General features: G+C 37.4%; 1 protein-coding gene and 1 long non-coding RNA gene across 3 annotated transcripts in view; one reads left to right on the forward strand and one right to left on the reverse strand.

Moving 5' to 3' along the window:
* Positions 1 to 513: 513 nt before the first annotated feature.
* Positions 514 to 2,602, reverse strand: LOC133517273 (uncharacterized). Of its 2 annotated transcripts, none has more exons than XR_009799349.1 (2): positions 2,493 to 2,602; positions 514 to 991 (listed from the first exon to the last, which is right to left on the reverse strand). It is a non-coding gene; the product is annotated as an uncharacterized LOC133517273 (long non-coding RNA). The 2 variants fall into 2 exon arrangements; XR_009799348.1 differs by having other exon boundaries at positions 2,336 to 2,596.
* LOC133517272 (phospholipase D2) overlaps positions 2,602 to 17,682 on the forward strand; it is a 40,967-nt gene continuing 25,886 nt past the window's right edge. The window contains exons 1-8 of the mRNA XM_061850506.1: positions 2,602 to 2,919; positions 8,172 to 8,369; positions 10,422 to 10,578; positions 14,719 to 14,908; positions 15,166 to 15,242; positions 15,682 to 15,802; positions 16,424 to 16,575; positions 17,249 to 17,380. Coding sequence (XP_061706490.1) covers positions 2,757 to 2,919; positions 8,172 to 8,369; positions 10,422 to 10,578; positions 14,719 to 14,908; positions 15,166 to 15,242; positions 15,682 to 15,802; positions 16,424 to 16,575; positions 17,249 to 17,380 — 1,190 coding nt within the window. The 5' untranslated portion in view covers positions 2,602 to 2,756. The remainder of the gene's footprint in view (positions 2,920 to 8,171; positions 8,370 to 10,421; positions 10,579 to 14,718; positions 14,909 to 15,165; positions 15,243 to 15,681; positions 15,803 to 16,423; positions 16,576 to 17,248; positions 17,381 to 17,682) is intronic.

Here is a 17,682-nt window from a genome sequence, read left to right on the forward strand (position 1 = left end):
CAGTGACGGTTCAAGACAGGGGGCTGAAAGTTAAGGCGTTTCTATATTATAAGATAGCCAACGAATGACATCATAAAAATCCGTTGTTCGTCACAGGGGGCCTACCGCGAAAACCAAAATTCGTAAATTGCGGGGATCTTTCTCTCTTACTGTCACTAAGACGTAATTAGGGTGACAGAGAAAAATGCCCGCAATTGACGAACTTCGATTTTCGCGGTTATAGCCCAGGGGCCACTTCTCCTTCTTTAGCCTGCTAGACCCTTTAGAGATAATGATACATTTCTGAACGATATACTTAATCTATTTCCGATTTCCGAACGCTACCACTACGTCACGTTGGTCAGTTCGTGGTTTGTTGCGGACAGGTAGTGCAGTGGTCGAGAACAATTTTATACGTTTAGGAAAAGAAAATATATTTTTTTTATTATTCAGAAAATTTAAAATTTTTGAACATAGAAGCCGTTTTACGGACATAGATTCAAACTAATTTTAAATAATTCATTAAAACACAAATATCAGTCCAAAACATTTTATTAATGTAGGCCGGTGTTGTAACTTGCGAGTGCGACCGATGTCCAATGAGGGCAATGAGTTTGTTGAGAGTTGTATTTATTGTAACTTACAATCGTAATTTCGTAACAATAAGCGCGCTTCATGAACTTTTTGTATGGGAAGTGGTTGTAGGGATCTAGGAGATAGTCGACTTTACTGACATATATCTCCATGTTGCAGAAATACGATACTTAAATGTTGGTGCAGGTGTCCCCATCCCTCTCCTCTCTATTTGTAAAACTTCTTCTTCCTCGCGTTGTCCCGGCATTTTGCCACGGCCTTGAGAGTCTGGGGTCCGCTTGGCAACTTATCCCGAAATTGACGTAGGCACTAGTTTTTACGAAAGCGACTGCCATCTGACCTTCCAACTGGAGAGTAGACTAGGCCTTATTGGGATTAGTCTGATTTCCTCACGATGTTTTCCTTCACCGAAAAGCGACTGGAAAATATCAAATGATATTTCATACATAAGCTCCGAAAAACTCATATGTAATACATTAACAACATTTCGATAAAAGATCTCGCATAAGAGGCATATGGTATAAAACGACCCAGCCCACACTTGTGTGGGCTCCATGTTTATCTTTGTCTAAAATGAACTGGGAGGATTAAATTTTCGCCCTCAGGTTGCGCTCTGGTCACATATATGAATAGTTATAAAATTCAAATTTAAAATTTATTCTGCAAGCATAGCAACATCATATAGTAACGCGAAAAACATATAACAACATGTATAAATACAACAGTCAATACCTGGGTAAACATTATATCATATCATAATAATCTTAAAATAAATAATTACTACAATACAACAGAGATGTATAATCCCTATAGTTATTAATACATTAAATCTGGAGATGTAAAAGGTCCCTAATGTCAGAGTACTAATACTAATAAGATTTGGGGGTGTAAAGTCTCTCCAAGTGTCGAAATGAAATTTATACTAAGTAAATAAATCGCGTCTAGACTGCTAAGCTAGCAGTTTCATAAACTAATGCTACAGAATACAACTAATGTATCCAACAAGTCAAGTATATTATAAAATATTACAGAGACATATAGTCTCCAAGGTTAATACATTAACTTTGGAGATGTATAAGGTCCCCACGGTACGTTTATGACACGTATAATTGATTTGCCTTATATATATTATCAATTTGAACAGAGTTAGCACAACTGAAATAGGAACAACCTCGAAATCTCTGGAACAGTCCTGAAATTTGGTATGTATAAATTAAAGGCCCTTCTTCATACCCATACCATTTGACATTTGGGGACCTCGAAGAATCGCAGCCATCTTGTTGGAGCCACGGATTGTACTAAGTAGTTGAAGATGACTATTGTGTTTCACATTATAATGGAATGCCGCCGAACCGGCTGAGGTGCTGCACAGCGTTGTTTACTTAATGCCAGATGCTATGACCTTGGCATAGTCAATAGCATCCTAACATCTCCTCTAAGATGATCTACAGCCCCCGAAGGGCAGGGTTTCTCTATAATGTTCTCAAAGACATAGTTAAAATAAAATAAATAGTACATATGTAGTATAGATTGTTGTAGTTTTATATTGGAGAGCCACAAAGCCTCTTTGTATAAATGTATAAAAAATTGTACGGGATATGGATCCATCGCGTTCGCGCCTATATTTTTTAAATTTTACCGTCTTTTTCTACTGATGATGCTAGCTTGCCAAATAAAGATTAAAAAACATGAATTACTAGTGAAAAGAATTGAGTCCCTTTTAATAGTCAGTAAAAAAAAATAGAATAACGACCAGACTTACCCGAGATCATAATAAACAAACGTAAAAAAGGTTTATGACCACTGGTGACAGTTGACGTCATCGGCTTTGAATTTGAACAGTGTTTTTATTGAAATCGCCTTGAACTAACTAATAGTTCCCATGATACGATAATTTGCTGTTTTATTATTATTATTACCTTAAAACAGTGACAACCTTAGTGAAACATCAGTCCAACATGTGCAGATAACCTTTAAAATCGGAATATTATTCGAATCGAGTTATTAGTAAGTATTTTTCACATTGTTTTTATTGAAAAAGCTTAGCCTTGTGCATTGAGGCATGTCTTCCCTGCCAAGGTAATTTTTTTTGCTAAATCCGACACGGAACCAACCAATTCCGATGACTATTGTCATTAAACTGAGATGCGATATCACTTACAATTTATCTTATCAGAGAGATTATGTACACAAGTGTTAAATTTGTACCGTGTAATGGACAACACATCACGTACCGCGCAAACGGGTGCCGCGTACACCTGCGGAAATTTCCTCAAATTCATAACTACCAGGAACATATGGCTTCGAAAGAGTTAACACTTAGCTTCCACAACCTAATCAAGCGAGGTAGTGTTTTATTTTTAAATGGAAAACGCCCAATTGCCAAATAGTGATGTGAACACATCTGTTCTAAGTTTCCAGTGTTTTTTTTAATTTTGTTGTGGCTAAAATCACTTGCTGTGGTGGTTCATATAATGCAATGAAATTAAATATTGTGTTTATTTTAATAATGTTGAAAATTAAATGTTTATTTGTCTGAAGTGGTTTAAGTGCTTTGCTGATATCAGGAATTTATTATCCATTATATAGTATTTGTGCTAATGGCTATGAGGTATGGTAGCCTGGTTTATTTTTATTAACCTAGTGGTAGTGTGGTCTAATGTACACTCGCATTTTAAAATACTGAAATGATTCGAAAATAGGCATTAACATTAAAGTAACAGACAAGGTGCCAGTAAGGAAATGGAAAAAATCTAAAAATTTATTCCTGGGAACCTACCGCGAACCACATTCAATGTATGTGTGTAATGTAATGTAATGTTTCTTCATATGTTTTTATATGTAACTACATGTTCTTAGAAAATTTATGAAATAATATGAATTGGTACACTGTTTTTCATAAAAACTTGGCTATTTAAAGTGTTCCTTGTCACTTTGATATCTGCCAATAAGGATGTCTAGACGAGGTCCCATAGTAGCGACATCACCATCAAAAAGGCGTTATGCACTGAAACAATAAAAATATGTTTTTTTCAAATTGGTATTAACTCTGAATCTGAAACTAGGCAAATTAAGAAAAAGTTAATATGACATTTTTGTCTCTAAATACAATCCGGAATATTATTATTATATTATTATAGGTGAGCAGCTATTTAGCTGATGAGCCTATGTCACACAGTGTCCTGTATTATACAGTTCAAAGTTTGTAAAGTCGTATTACATCACTAATCAGTGTAACTTATTTTTTAAAAACAACTTGTCCAATCTATTTTAAAAAAACATTGATGGAGGGAGCAGTTACAACACTATCCGGTAAACGGTTCTAAGCCGCCACGACACGGTTTTTGTGCATTTTCTATCCTCTTTTTGTATTATTTGCATATTACTGTTTTTATTTTATTTTGATTAATGATATAATTCATTAATAATGGGGAAATTTCAATTCACTGAAAGGTGGGGAAACCCCAGAAAATGTTAAGCATATATGGTTCTGGTATTTTGTATGACGCATTTATTATTTGTGGATGTTTTAACACTTTCGCTGTGGCAATTAACTCGTAATTAGGCGCGTCCACACAGAGCGAGCATACGCGCGAGGCAATTTCCGCCGGCCGAGGCACGTCTACACTGGCCGTTTTAAATAGGTAGTAGGAAATAGCCTCGTGCGTATGTCCGCTCAGTGTGGACCAGGAACTGAGGGCCTACCGCGAACCACGTTCGACGTGTTACCTCTCTGTCGCGCTTGTAAATTCGTACGTGAGTGTGACAGGGAGACACGGTATAGTAGCGGTATAAAAATACGATACCGATACATTATACCGGTTAGGCCGCGCGGCTCTGATATAAAGGTATCGCTTCCGTTTTAAAATAACGGTACCTGTATTTTTTCCGGTATATTGGGACCGTGCGAAGTGCATGGTGGGGGTAAGTAAAAGCGATCCCAGCGCATAAGGTGGTTACAATTAGAACTAACTGCGGATAGCGTCTTTAACATTTCGTACAAGTTATATGGCACGAAATGAAACTTTAACTTTTTATTTCTCCTGAAATATGCATTTAAATTGTATGGTGTAAGGGAGCATTGTAATCTGTATGAAATGCTTAATATAACTAATGTATTTAATTTGATAATTATTAATAATGTATCCGTGTAAATAGCTTTACAAATGCCACATATTACGTGATCTTTTTGTAGAAGTTAAGAATGGGTATAGTAAGTTATCCTTAAAAGATAGACATTTAACATCGTGGACTTTTTTGTAGACCTATGAATGAGAGATAACCCCGCCAACCGCCAAACATACATTGTGTGGTTATAGCTCAAACGGATTAGGCAGCGTTTTCGATTCAAGCTCCTTGCCAGCGCGTTTTTTTCCAACAACATCGTTATATTTCAACCAATTTACACAAAACCTTAACAAGTTGTATACCTAAACCTTCCTCAAGAATCACTCTGTTGATAGATGAAAGTCGTATGAAAATCCGTTCAGTAGTTTTTAGTTTTGGAGGACTTTTATAAGATGTAGTGAATTGACGTTTTCCCCTAGACTTGCGGACGCTAGGTTGCGTGACAGTCGTGCACATAGCGAATACCTTAACTTAACCGTTATTATAGCTAAACTGATAGTATTAAATAAAATCAAAAGGGCTGACAGGCTTACAGGCTTACATTTACATAGACAGCTTCATCCAATAGGAACCAAGATGGCGCATGGCGCGGGCGGCTTGGCAACGACGCCTACGCTGATAACTGTACCGTTATTTTTCGGTAGCGATATAAATTTATTCGGCTACCTAAATGGTTCCGATTAAACCGGTATGTCGTCATACCGTTATATAAAGGTATCGTTATTTTTTCGGTTATGCAGGCCCTGGTGTGGACCCGTCTATTTACCATACTTTATATCAGATCTTTCGGCCCAGTGCTGCCGGGAGCATGTTCATGATGCTAATATAAATACTAATACCGCTAATTATTTATTAAGGATTTCTTGTGTTGTCATATCAGGTAATGCTAAGACGATATCAGATAATATTATTAGTTTTTACTGTGAAACCCATTTTAAATGTGTCACAGTAAAACCTAAAAATATTTCCGTAAATTAAGAGATAGCCTTGTGTTTATTTTAGGGTTAGCATTGAGTAGGTATCATATTAAGGGAACATTAACAATAGGCGTGGGCCAGAATATTGTTTATTTATTTATTTTATTTATTTAAACTTTATTGCACAGTAAAAAATATACAGTGACAAGAGGCGGACTTAATGCCACGCGGCATTCTCTACCAGTCAACCTTTAGGCCAAACAGCATAGTTGTTTATTGTAGTTAAAAAACATTATAATAACGTTATTATAAATAATGTATTAAAACTAGCCTATAGAACAAAAATGATTTCACATTCATGTTCAAAAGTACTTGCCACTCTAATTGCTTGTAGTATATCTCTTGGTTTACCATTGAATTGCCGACAGACATTTAATCGAATATTATTTAAAAGACAACGTTTCAAGTATTTTCATTTCATCGACAAGTCATTGCGTCGAGGACTCGATAATAGGTAATTTGAACCAAGGTCTTAATTGGTAGTTGACTTATTTCAATAAAATTCATGTCATAGCTTTTCGTTTCGGGTTTTTTAAATTCATTTTTTTTACATGTAATATGTGGCATTTCTGGCCACAGTTTGTTTTCTTGGGGGTCGCAGTTCTAACCTAACCTAACCCACTTCTGGCAACAGTTCGTTTTCTTGGGGGTCGCAGTTCTAACCTAACCTAACCAACTCGAAGAAATGAATTGCAACGTTTTATAGTTGTGCCAATTAAGATAATTTGAAACAAATCAGCGATTAAGTAATATTCGTTAATTAGTATTTCTACGTAGTAAGATAATTTTTAATAAGTAGTAGTTGAAATAAAATAACGCCAAACAATATTACTAAAGTTTCGATGAATCGTTGTCGATGAAATAATATTCGATGAAAACGTTGTCGACAAAACAACCTATCTCTTATATATAGTATTCTATCTAACAGATTACACGTTTTCGAAAAACAGCAATCTCATATTCATACCGCCTTAAGCTCAAAATTCAAAACATAAAAGAATTATGATGTGTTTAAAAAAAATCTTTCCGATTTTAAAAAGAATTAAAATCACTACCATGAATGACCTACTGAACTTCGTGCTCTATGATTGGTTGAGTGTCGACCAATCAGTGAGTGGAAAGACGAATGAAGAGTGTGGTAGGACCTAGTACAACTTTTACAAAACATTGCGGACTGTTGTTTCCGGTGCACAAGTATACTTTCTAGTCAAGATTTAGACCATCTATTATTGTCACATTTCCGAGTACATAAAGGCGTAAAAAACTTATTAAGTACATGACGAACAGCACGACTTGATCTCTATACTCTCAGTTCTATTGTGTCTCTCGGGCTGTCCTCAATGTTGGATGAATCGTTTCATAATGAAGTACAACAGAATAAATAATAGTGCAGTATTTCCTACTGCCAAATCCCCATTGCGACTTTCCTTTCCAATTAGTATGTAAGCATTATTGTGTACTTTTATTATGTACCTATGTTTAAAATTTTTGAATAAACATTTTTATTATTATTTACCTTTTATGGCATAGCCCTTAGGGTTGGTGAAATTATTATGTGTATTAATAGCATATTACCCCGCCCGCGACTTAGTCCGCATAGATATCGATAAAAAATTGACCCTTATTTCACGAGGGGTTTAATTTCCTTTATTATTCTCGCGTAACGTTTGAGGTGCCTTTTTACATACTTTAAATACCTAACACTGACAGTTTTTATTGGACAGGAATTGTGGGATATCCATCGAGGGTTCAGTTTTTTTACGCATAGACTCGTAAGGCCCTATGTGCATTACTATGTACTCTCCGTTTCAATCTAATTAGAACCATTCTGAAATCAAAATAAATTTGCTTTTCTTTTGTTTCATCGCTTTCTCAAACAAACGAAATTCATCCCAATTTACTATAAAATAATGTTCAAATTAAAATGATTAGGCCCGTACGAGGATAGATGTTCATTAAAATCCAAATCTCACCGCATCTAGTAGGTATCTGTAGGCTCAGGAACTTTACGTTACTGGTGATGCGTTGGATTTGTAACGTAGCGCTGTGGTTTGGACATAAGGCCGCGGACTGAACGCACGCGGCGCGCGACTGGGCGGCGCGGGCGCCACGGTAAGCGCTGTCGCCCAAAACAGATTAATTCATCAAAATATTACGAGTATATCGATTGGAATGAACCGGTTTTGAATTGATTTTTACTAGGTACGCATAAATATCAACTTAGGGTTTTTACGCGTAGTAGGTAGTTGCACTTTAACTTACGCTGTGATATCTACGCTATTCAAAACTCTTGAAGCTATTAGAAATGAATACCAAAAGGTGCGTCTAAAATTAGAGAATGCGCTGTGTGCCGAGCGTATGTTTACGTCGGAATGCGCGCCTAGTTCGCACAATTCATGCAAGGCTCTCGTGGCGCATTAGCTAAAGAAGATTGAAAGAGTACCTATCAGTAAATTTGCACAGATGTCAACCAAAAAATTACAATAATTCCAGATGAGGAACTATACAGCTACACAAATTACGGTATGGACACCCCGACTCCATCATCAGCCCAGGACTGCCTGCAGATGTTCACCAAGTTCGACTCCAATCCTGGGCCGGATTCCGACTTTGACCTGAGCCTGGCTGTTCCGGAGTCGCTGTCAATGATTGAAACTGATAAGAGTGGGAAGGAAGAGACTGATGCTGTTGGTGAGTAATGCCTGTTACAGAGATTTTTGTGCAAACCAACTCGGTTTGGTGGTAACTAGTGGGATTTTTTATTTACCAGTGATAAAAGGTGGAAAAAAAAATCCTAGTAGCTACTACTGTCAACAACTTGGTGGCAACTAGCGAGAATAACCCGTTTAAAACTGTACCCCTAGTGTAAATATTTTCGACAGCGAAACGTTACGTACGCGTTTGCGTTAAGTGTCATTTTGTATGAGATTTTTGACTTTCCAAAACGTCCCGCTTGGCGCGCAGTTCAAAAACCCATACAAAATGAGACTTAACGCAAACGCGTACGTCACGTTTCGCTATCGACTAAATTTACACTAGGGGCACTGATCTGTACCCCTAGTGTAACTTTGATCGACATCATAACGTGACGAACGCGTTTGCGTTAAGTCTCATTTTGTATAGGATTTTGAGTTTCCAAAACGTCCCGCTTGGCGCGCTCTTTCGAAATCCAATACAAAATGAGACTAAACGCAAACGCGTACGTCACGTTTGGAAATCGAATTTATTTACACTAGGGGTACAGAACCTTTCATAAACCAAATAAAGAAGCGTTTCTTTTGTTTCACTGCTTTCTCAAAGAAACTACCTAAATCCATCGCAATTTGGGTAGGAATGGGATTTTTTTACGATGGGCTTTACGAGGATAGATAGAACTTTGGTCTGACGTCGCTTGAGGATTGCACGCAGTGCCAATGGATGACTGGGGGCATAGCTTATGTTTCTGCTAATTTCATTTTCAAAAACACTTCTTTGCCAACTGTAAATACCCCCAATGAATTAGACTCGTCAAAACGAATCATCTGAGCACAATTTTAAGGGTACTACCGGACGGTGGTAGCCATCAAAGAGTTCCACTAAGCGTCTTCTGGCTCCATCATTAGATCAGCTCGATGGTACCAGATTGTTTTGATATTGATTGATTACTAGCATCTGCATTATGATATTTTCAAAGTTTCAAATCGATACGGCTATTAGAAGTAGGTTCAAATTGACTTCCAATATTTTTTTACAGTTATAACTTATAAGTGAAGCCAAAGTAAGTGTGTGTTAACCTTTTGACCGCCAAAGACGTCATATGACGCGGCGACAGCCCAATATCAACCTTCATGCGTACCGACAAGGTTCACGATTACGCGCCGCGTGCGATAGGCATGGCGTTCAAAAGGTTAAACTGTTAAAAACTGGCCAAGAGCATGTGCTCACTGTAGGGTTCCGTAGTTACCCGTCCGTTAAAATAGGCTGCCTTGAACGGGGTATCCTGTACATAACAAGTAAACTCGTGGTAAAGACACTCGTCATTAACCGTAGCTTAACGCAACTTATTTCACGTAGGTATACATCCTTATATTCATATAAAGGGCCAGCGATGCGCATGTAACTTCTCACTTCTCTAAAGTTAAAGCGAGACAGGGATCGGAAACCGGTATTTTTTTGTATGGGAACGAAAACGGTATCTTTTCGTTCTTTGTTAATTATTTCATTTCCAATTGTCTGAAAATACAACTGAGACCTACATTTCGAGTATAAAATAATATTAAATATATGGTTATTTCGGATTTTTTGCCAAAAACCGGTTACAATTCGCTTTCAGTTAAGTATTAGGTGAGTTTCGTCTTTGTTTGTCAATGCTAGAGTGCCGCAGTTTTAAAATAAAACTGTGATACGAGATACGATAACTACTGCCATTTATATTTATTACTCATCCAATCGGATAAGAAACCTAACTAATAAATATTGTAGATAATCGATACGAAATAATGGCAAGTACCATTATGCATATCTATTGTCTATAGAATGTTAAGCCTGTGTCATTCTAATTACTGGATAATTATCTGCTGATAGAATTTAAAGTTTGTTATTTTTTGTACTCAAACAAACTGCAAACTGTCCAGAAATAGGCGTCGACTCAGGGAATGAGACAATGATTTTCACGTTTCTCGTTATGTCTGGGAATTTTATGATCTGCCGGATTTTACGATCGGCCGCCGACATATCGATTAATATGTTACAACCTTGTTTCAGCCACACAATCCAATTCCGTGCCATACAAAACCGTCCATGACCCACCGATCAAGTTTAACTCGGTACACAGGAAAGTGTTCATTCCCGGCGTGGAGATCAAGGTTAGGATAGAAGAGAACGAGCGCAGCGTGACTACACACTTACTTAACCCTAATTTGTGAGTATCGCTGATTCATTAACATTCAGTAATTTGCAATTTTACATGGACTTCCATGGTATTATAGTAGCAATGCTCGGAAACCGGTTAAATTTCCAAAACGTTATTATGTACTTGGCGCAAAAACTTTTAATTTTGGTTTCTTGCGTAAAACCGGTATATTTAAAACCGGTTTTAGGAGAACATTTCCATGAAGTTTCTGTTAGATTAACCGGTTTCTACCCATGTGGGTGTCTTTGCTTACGTGGCACACCAACAGGCGGGCAGGCCGTCTTGTTGCTCTTTGAATAGACCAGCTTATTTAGGTTACAACAAAGTTCTTTAAACGTTCGCGTTCTTATGAAAGTTCGGAGTAAAACCAGAACAAACCGGTATTTACCTACTGCATGCTGTATTTAAAACCGGTTTCGAGTCTTTTAAAATGTTGGGATCCACTTAAGAGTTTATCTGTCGATGAATGGCATTGTTGCCTTGTTAAACCCAACCGCTAAAAACTTGTGCAAAATGAGATGCATTAAAAACATAAGATTTCATACAAATAACAAGTTTATGTCTTAAGACTAAGGTTCAAATTGGAATAGCACACACTCGCCATAGATAATGTTGAAAATGAAATATAATAAAGGCCACCTGGTAATTTGTTAGTGTTAGCTACTGAATTTGTGCTATTCTAATTTAAACCTTTTTCTAAAGACGGTAAATGAGCGTATTTACCGTCTTTAGAAAAAGGTTTACGAACAGTGGTTCGTATGAAATCATATGTTATTCATGCATTTATTTTAGTACAGGTTAATTAGCGGTCAGGTTTAACAAAAGACGATTCGTCGGCTGGCAAGCTCTCCTGCATTTTAAAAAGTTTCTACTATAATAGACGTTTGACTCGAACTGCATTTCACAACAGGTAACGTTGTTTTACCGTAGTAAAATCAAGAGCTGTGTATAATCGTTCTATTTGTAGCTGGCCCCGTATCTTTTGTCTTTTATTAAGTAAAACCACAACTGCAAAAAAAATAGTTCGGTCACTTTAACCGGTTATTGGATTACAACTCCTATGGAAATTGCAATAAGATTCAATATGAATTAATGGAAAAATATGTTGCGAGGCTGTGTGTGATCCCTACGAACATGTGTGTGAACGCTACACAAGCAGTCTAAAATGTGTCATCGAGATGCGTAACAAAGGGACGTTATCAGAGAGCGCAATTACATTGTTTTTTTAGCGTTGGACTAGCCCGCGCTCAGGTGCCTATTAGAATTATTTTTTGTAAGTAGTAGCACGTGCAGTTTAACTTACAATAGACAAAGGATTAGCCATTCGGGGCGAGCTACAAAACGAACGGCTATATTTACGATACGATAACGGTGTTTTCCTGTAGGAAATCAAGAGTTCATACTATGTAATTACTTTGAAATTCCTATTAAACACAAACTTCCTACCTGACTGCATTTTGTAGCGATTACGAAGAGTGACTACTTAAATAATAATAATAAAATTGGGCCTTGCCCTGCAGACGGCACCGTATAAGACTGAAATTGATTGAAAACATTGAGCACTAGTTTAATTAAGGTAATTGGTTTGTTGAGTCACAGTGTACTGCGTTACTCATCCATTAAGCATTCAATATATTAACAGCAACATTAACCGTCCGTGGACCTTAAGTCCTTGCTATAAGGTTTACGAACTATCAGTTGACAGTATCGGCGATAGGTACTCGAGATTACTGGACAGGTAAAACATGCATAGATGTGAAATTACCAGGATCAAACAAAACATGACTACGTTTTAAAGATATATCATAACGTTAGAAAAACAAAAGAACATGTTCAAGAATACATATCACTATCTTCGGCCCACAATGTCTACTCTAAAAACTAACCTATGTCTTAGACCGAGTTGAACTGTTTTCATACCAAATTACCCTAATACGTTCAGTGGTTTTAACACATTCAGTGCCATACCAAGCGCCCCATTTCCAATACAAAATTAACACCTCTAGCAGTTAATGTGTTAAGCAAACAGACTGACAGTTACGTTCGCAGTTATAATATAAGTAAAAGTTGTCCAAATGTCGTTATCGTATCAAATGCTTTAATTAGCTGGGGTTATTATTAAATTCTTGCAGTTTCGGCATGCGTCATGCTAGGCGTCATAACACTTTTTTTTATTAATTAACACTATCTATAATCTATCTAATAAACGCTATCGAACATTGATTATGATTAGTCATTGTTTTGATTTGACATATGCAAAGTGCGCTCATACCTTTGTTAAAAATATCGGGTACTCAAGCCAGTTAAGGGCTGAAGATTGGGGCTATACTATAACATAATATATATTTATAATTTAGTTTTACACGTTTTTTAGGGTTCCGTAGCCAAATGGCATAAAACGGAACCCTTATAGTTTCGCCATGTCCGTCTGTCTGTCTGTCTGTCTGTCTGTCTGTCTGTCTGTCTGTCTGTCCGAGGCTTTGCTCCGTGGTCGTTAGTGCTAGAAAGCTGAAATTTGGCATGGATATATAAATCAATAAAGCCGACAAAGTCGTACAATAAAATCTAAAAATTTAATGTTTTTTAGGGTACCTCCCCTACACGTAAAGTGGGGGTGAATTTTTTTTTTCGCTTCAACCCTAGAGTGTGGGGTATCGTTGGAAAGGTCTTTCAAAACTAATAGGGGTTTTCAAGAAACATTTTTTGATAAAGTGAATATATTCGGAGATAATCGCTCCGAAAGAAAAAAAAAATGTGTCCCCCCCCCTCTAACTTTTGAACCATAGGTCCAAAAAATATGAAAAAAATCGTGGAAGTAGAGCTTAAGAAAGACATTAAATGAAAACTATAGCGGACATGATCAGTTTAGCTGTTTTTGAGTTATAGCAAAAAGTTTTCCCTTCATATTAAAAAGACTTACTTTAATTAGGTACTGATTATGCAAATATGCCTATTTGTTTAACTCGGGTGGAAGGTACCGTGTCATCCCTTGGTTAACAATTTACTATACTTTAAGCTCCAGTTTAGCTTATTGTGACGGAAGAGTAACTACGGAACCCTACACTGAGCGTGGCCCGACATGCTCTTGGCCGGTTTTATTAGTGTTAGCACTTACCTACCGCCAAGTCCAGTACACGCTGTCGCTGGTGCTCATACGAATTCGAATTCGCAGGAAACGCCTAGTAAAACATAATTCGTATCGATTCCAAGCAAAAAGTCCCACTTTGTCGCTTGCCATAAGGACGCTTTGACAGTTTATTCGTATAAAGATACAAGCAAATCTCGTCCTTATGGTAAGCGACCTTTGACTAGATTTCGACACATTCAACTAATAAAGGATAATACCGTTATTTTTAAAAGCGTATATAAAAATTAACACGCCTTTGGTAATATTTTGTCCTTATCCGTCATTGTCACATTTATGTTTGTTAAGAAGAGAATATTTTACGGAGGTTTATCCACTCAGTTTTATGAATAAGGCTGTAATGGCGTAATCCAAAAACGCGCTACAGGCGTCAATTAGCTATTACCATTTTCAGTGGCAAGCGTCCCATTTCCAATACAAAATGAACACACCTAGCGCGTTCGTGGCAGTGAATGGTTTGTTTGTCTTGTCTGTCATTTAGACTTATGGATTTGTAAGAAAGGTTTTAAAGTTTTATGAATAAGAGCGTTTGGTTGTAAGTCTTTAAGAGGAAATATTAGCGAGCGGAGCCTCAAAAATGTGCTATAAGGACAACTGCAGCTCCGTCCAAAAATCCGGTGTAAAAATCTTAGAAATCGAGGTTTCATTCACGACATTTTCCTCCTCCAAAACTTAACCAATAGTAAAAATGGAACGGAGTGAGAAAGAAATTATCTATGTCTGACCGTTTTGATTTTTGCGTTTTTTTATTGCCGATTTTGTATGCTAAGCGTTTGTTTACGGCGCATTTATTTGGCCCTTTTTTGCGCTGTATGAAGTAACCTAGTTATTATAAAAACAAGAATATCATAAACAGCAAAAAGTACAAACACAGGTACTGGTAATAATGAACTCATTCGAAAGTAATAATTTAGGGCTTTTATCCAGGCAGAAAGTCGAGAACGTTTGTATTAATGAACACTAATATTCCCTCTTAATTTTAAATTCCTTTTAATTTTCCACAGATACACAATAAACCTCCAACACGGCGACTTCACATGGACGGTCCGCAAGCGCTACAAGCACATCTTGTACCTGCACCAGCAGCTGACGCTGTACCGCGCGTCGCTCGACATCCCCTTCCCCACCAAGACGCACAAGTCGCGCCGCGCCAGCTTCAAGAACACGCTCCACGACGAGGAGAAGGCCGAGAAGGTAACGCTACCAGCATATGGAATTAAAACAAAAAATATTACTTTGCTAAATAGGGACTCCGTACTCACTAAAGAAGGCAGCAACATGAAGACACTGCTAGGTTTCGTGGAGGAGTTGGGGTGGCTAGAGTAGTGCTACCTCGTTTTCACGCAAAATGGTTGTCGATTTGCGGAAAATGCCCATTATAACTAACTAACTTGCCAATAAAGATTAAATAAATAATTCATCTAAATAATCCTATTTTGTATTATTTTAAGGTTGCACTGGAGGCCTTACCACGAAGTCAGTCGAAGAAAATGGCGCGCCCGAGAAAAAGAAAAGGCGCATTGCCCAGGTAAGAATAATGTGTTTTATTCTATAATAGTGGCTAACAGACGTATGACCAACTCGATTATAAGAGATCGCCGCAGCCTATGGACATTTGTCAATTCAGAGTCTTTCAGTGTCACGAATTGACTGATTTCATATAGCCCTGCTACCAAAGATAATTTTAAAATAGAGGTGTATTTTCAAAGAAAACTTTGTATCGACGTTAATTTACTGCCATCTTTCGACACATAATTAAAACTTTTAGAACGCCATTTGACTTTGATCTTTATTCTTTCGTGATGATATGTGTTCAATTTGTCAAATATCAAAAAGATCCGCAAGGAAAGATACTATGTTTTATTTAAAAAACGGGGGCGTTTGAAAGATAGATGTATTTTTCATGTCATTTTCATCGGTTCTTTATTCGCTGAGACTGTTGAAAGAAGAAAGATCCTCTGTTTCAGATTTCCTAAGAAACCAGAGGTGATGGTCACATACGAGGGAATACAACTAAGAATGAAGCAGCTAGAAGAATATTTATACAATTTACTCAATATTTCTATTTATAGAAACCATCACGAGACGGTAAGTTATTACAGAGTGGTTTGTATGAGTTTTAGTTCAACAATTTAGGAGGGATTTAAATCTTCTCGGGTAAGAGGTGTAGGGTTAGGGTCGGCGTAGCTTTATTCGACATTAAGCTCATTGTAATAATATATGCCTACTTGAAAAAAAAGCTTTCTTGTTCTTATCTTTATCTGACATATTACCATTACTAAAGTAATATTCAGGATTAGGCGGGTCCACCAGAGCGAGAGAGCGAGGACATAACGTGCGAGGCAATTACCTTAAGCACAAACCAATCCTAACCAGTCCGAGATATCGTGTCTGTGAACAGTGTCTATGTGTGCGTTGCTCGAGCGCACTTTGTACAATAGATTGATTTCTGTACCTATCTATTTTGTGTCATCGTTCATAAACAGTTCTTGCAGCTCTTGAGAAGCAGTTTTCAATCAAACACGTGAAAATCCCTGTAATTATTTACTAGTAACAAAGATCGGGTTCCTTGTTTTGAACAATTAGGTTTTTTGTTTTGAATAAATACCTGAATAAAAGTAGGTTTGGAAACCTTAAAGTGCTTTGAGTATGTGTTTGTTCAATTTTCCAAGTTATTGTATACTTATCGATCAATTTATCTATCGACAGGTCAAATTCCTCGAAGTGTCAAACCTGTCGTTCATATCAGATTTCGGGTGTAAAGGCAAAGAAGGCATGGTGCTAAAACGAACGGGTTCCACCCAACCTGGGCAAGCAGGGTGTAACTGCTTTGGACTACTAGGAACTGCAGTTTGTGTTAGGTAAGAATATATCATATGTAGACGCTTATTCTGCCCTCTTTCTATCGGTGTTCTATACATGACTAGGTTCGAATCCCGCAAAGGCATTTATGTGCCTATCAGATATATTTGCTCATAAGTTCTATGTATTTAGGCATATTAACCTTTTGACCGCCAAAGACGTCATATGACGCGCGCGGCTACAGCCCAATATCAACCTTCATGCGTACCGACAAGGTTCACGATTACTCGCCGCGTACGACAGGCGTCGCGTTCAAAAGGTTAAGGCCGAGGTAAGTGCCCCATGGGATAACTGCGTCTTTTATAAGGCGCTGAGCACTGAGCGGACAGCCGTGCGTTCCCGGGATCGCGGTTATCATTAATATTAAAATGTTATTTTTAACAAAATCAAGTAATCCCGAGTTCGATCAAAAATAACATTAGGCTGTTTTAAAAGCAATTTTGTACATTTCCGGGTAGTTATAACATTTAACCAACCAAATACAAACTGCCAACCGCCAGAATCTGTTAATGAAAGACCTGTCTTTTACCTACATTCTACATTATTTGGTCATGTAACGTTTTTATCTACCCTCGACTGGCTTCAGGAGCCATTTGAGCGTAGATTTTGTTTACTTTTATTTAAATACCTAAAGATACAATGCACCTTAATCAATAAATGGTGTTATTGCAGATGTAACTATTTCTGCACGGGTCTGGTCTGCGCGAAGTGGCAGGAGCGGTGGTTGTTCGTCAAGGACACGTTCTTCGGCTACCTGCGGCCCAGCGACGGCTCCGTCAAGGCCGTCATGCTGTTCGACCAGGGGTAAGTCCAAAAAAGCATCCAGTTAAAAAAAATAGGACCAACAGAGGTTAAAAAGTCTGACTTCACAGAATAGTATGCTATCACTATATGGTCTTCATCAAGTAAAGTAGGTAAAGTTCCACTTTACCAAAACTCTAAAATGATTGATGGATAAATTGGGTAGGTGATTGAGAAATAATGTTATTTATTGAGCGATTTGAACGACATCCTCAAAAAAATCACTATAAAGAAATAATTTTTCTTCTGCCTTATCCTATCTGGAATGGAGTGTAGGAATAGAAATATGCTTTTCACTTCTTATA

Source organism: Cydia pomonella, chromosome 4 (assembly GCF_033807575.1).
Source record: "Cydia pomonella isolate Wapato2018A chromosome 4, ilCydPomo1, whole genome shotgun sequence".
NCBI lineage: Eukaryota > Metazoa > Arthropoda > Insecta > Lepidoptera > Tortricidae > Cydia > Cydia pomonella.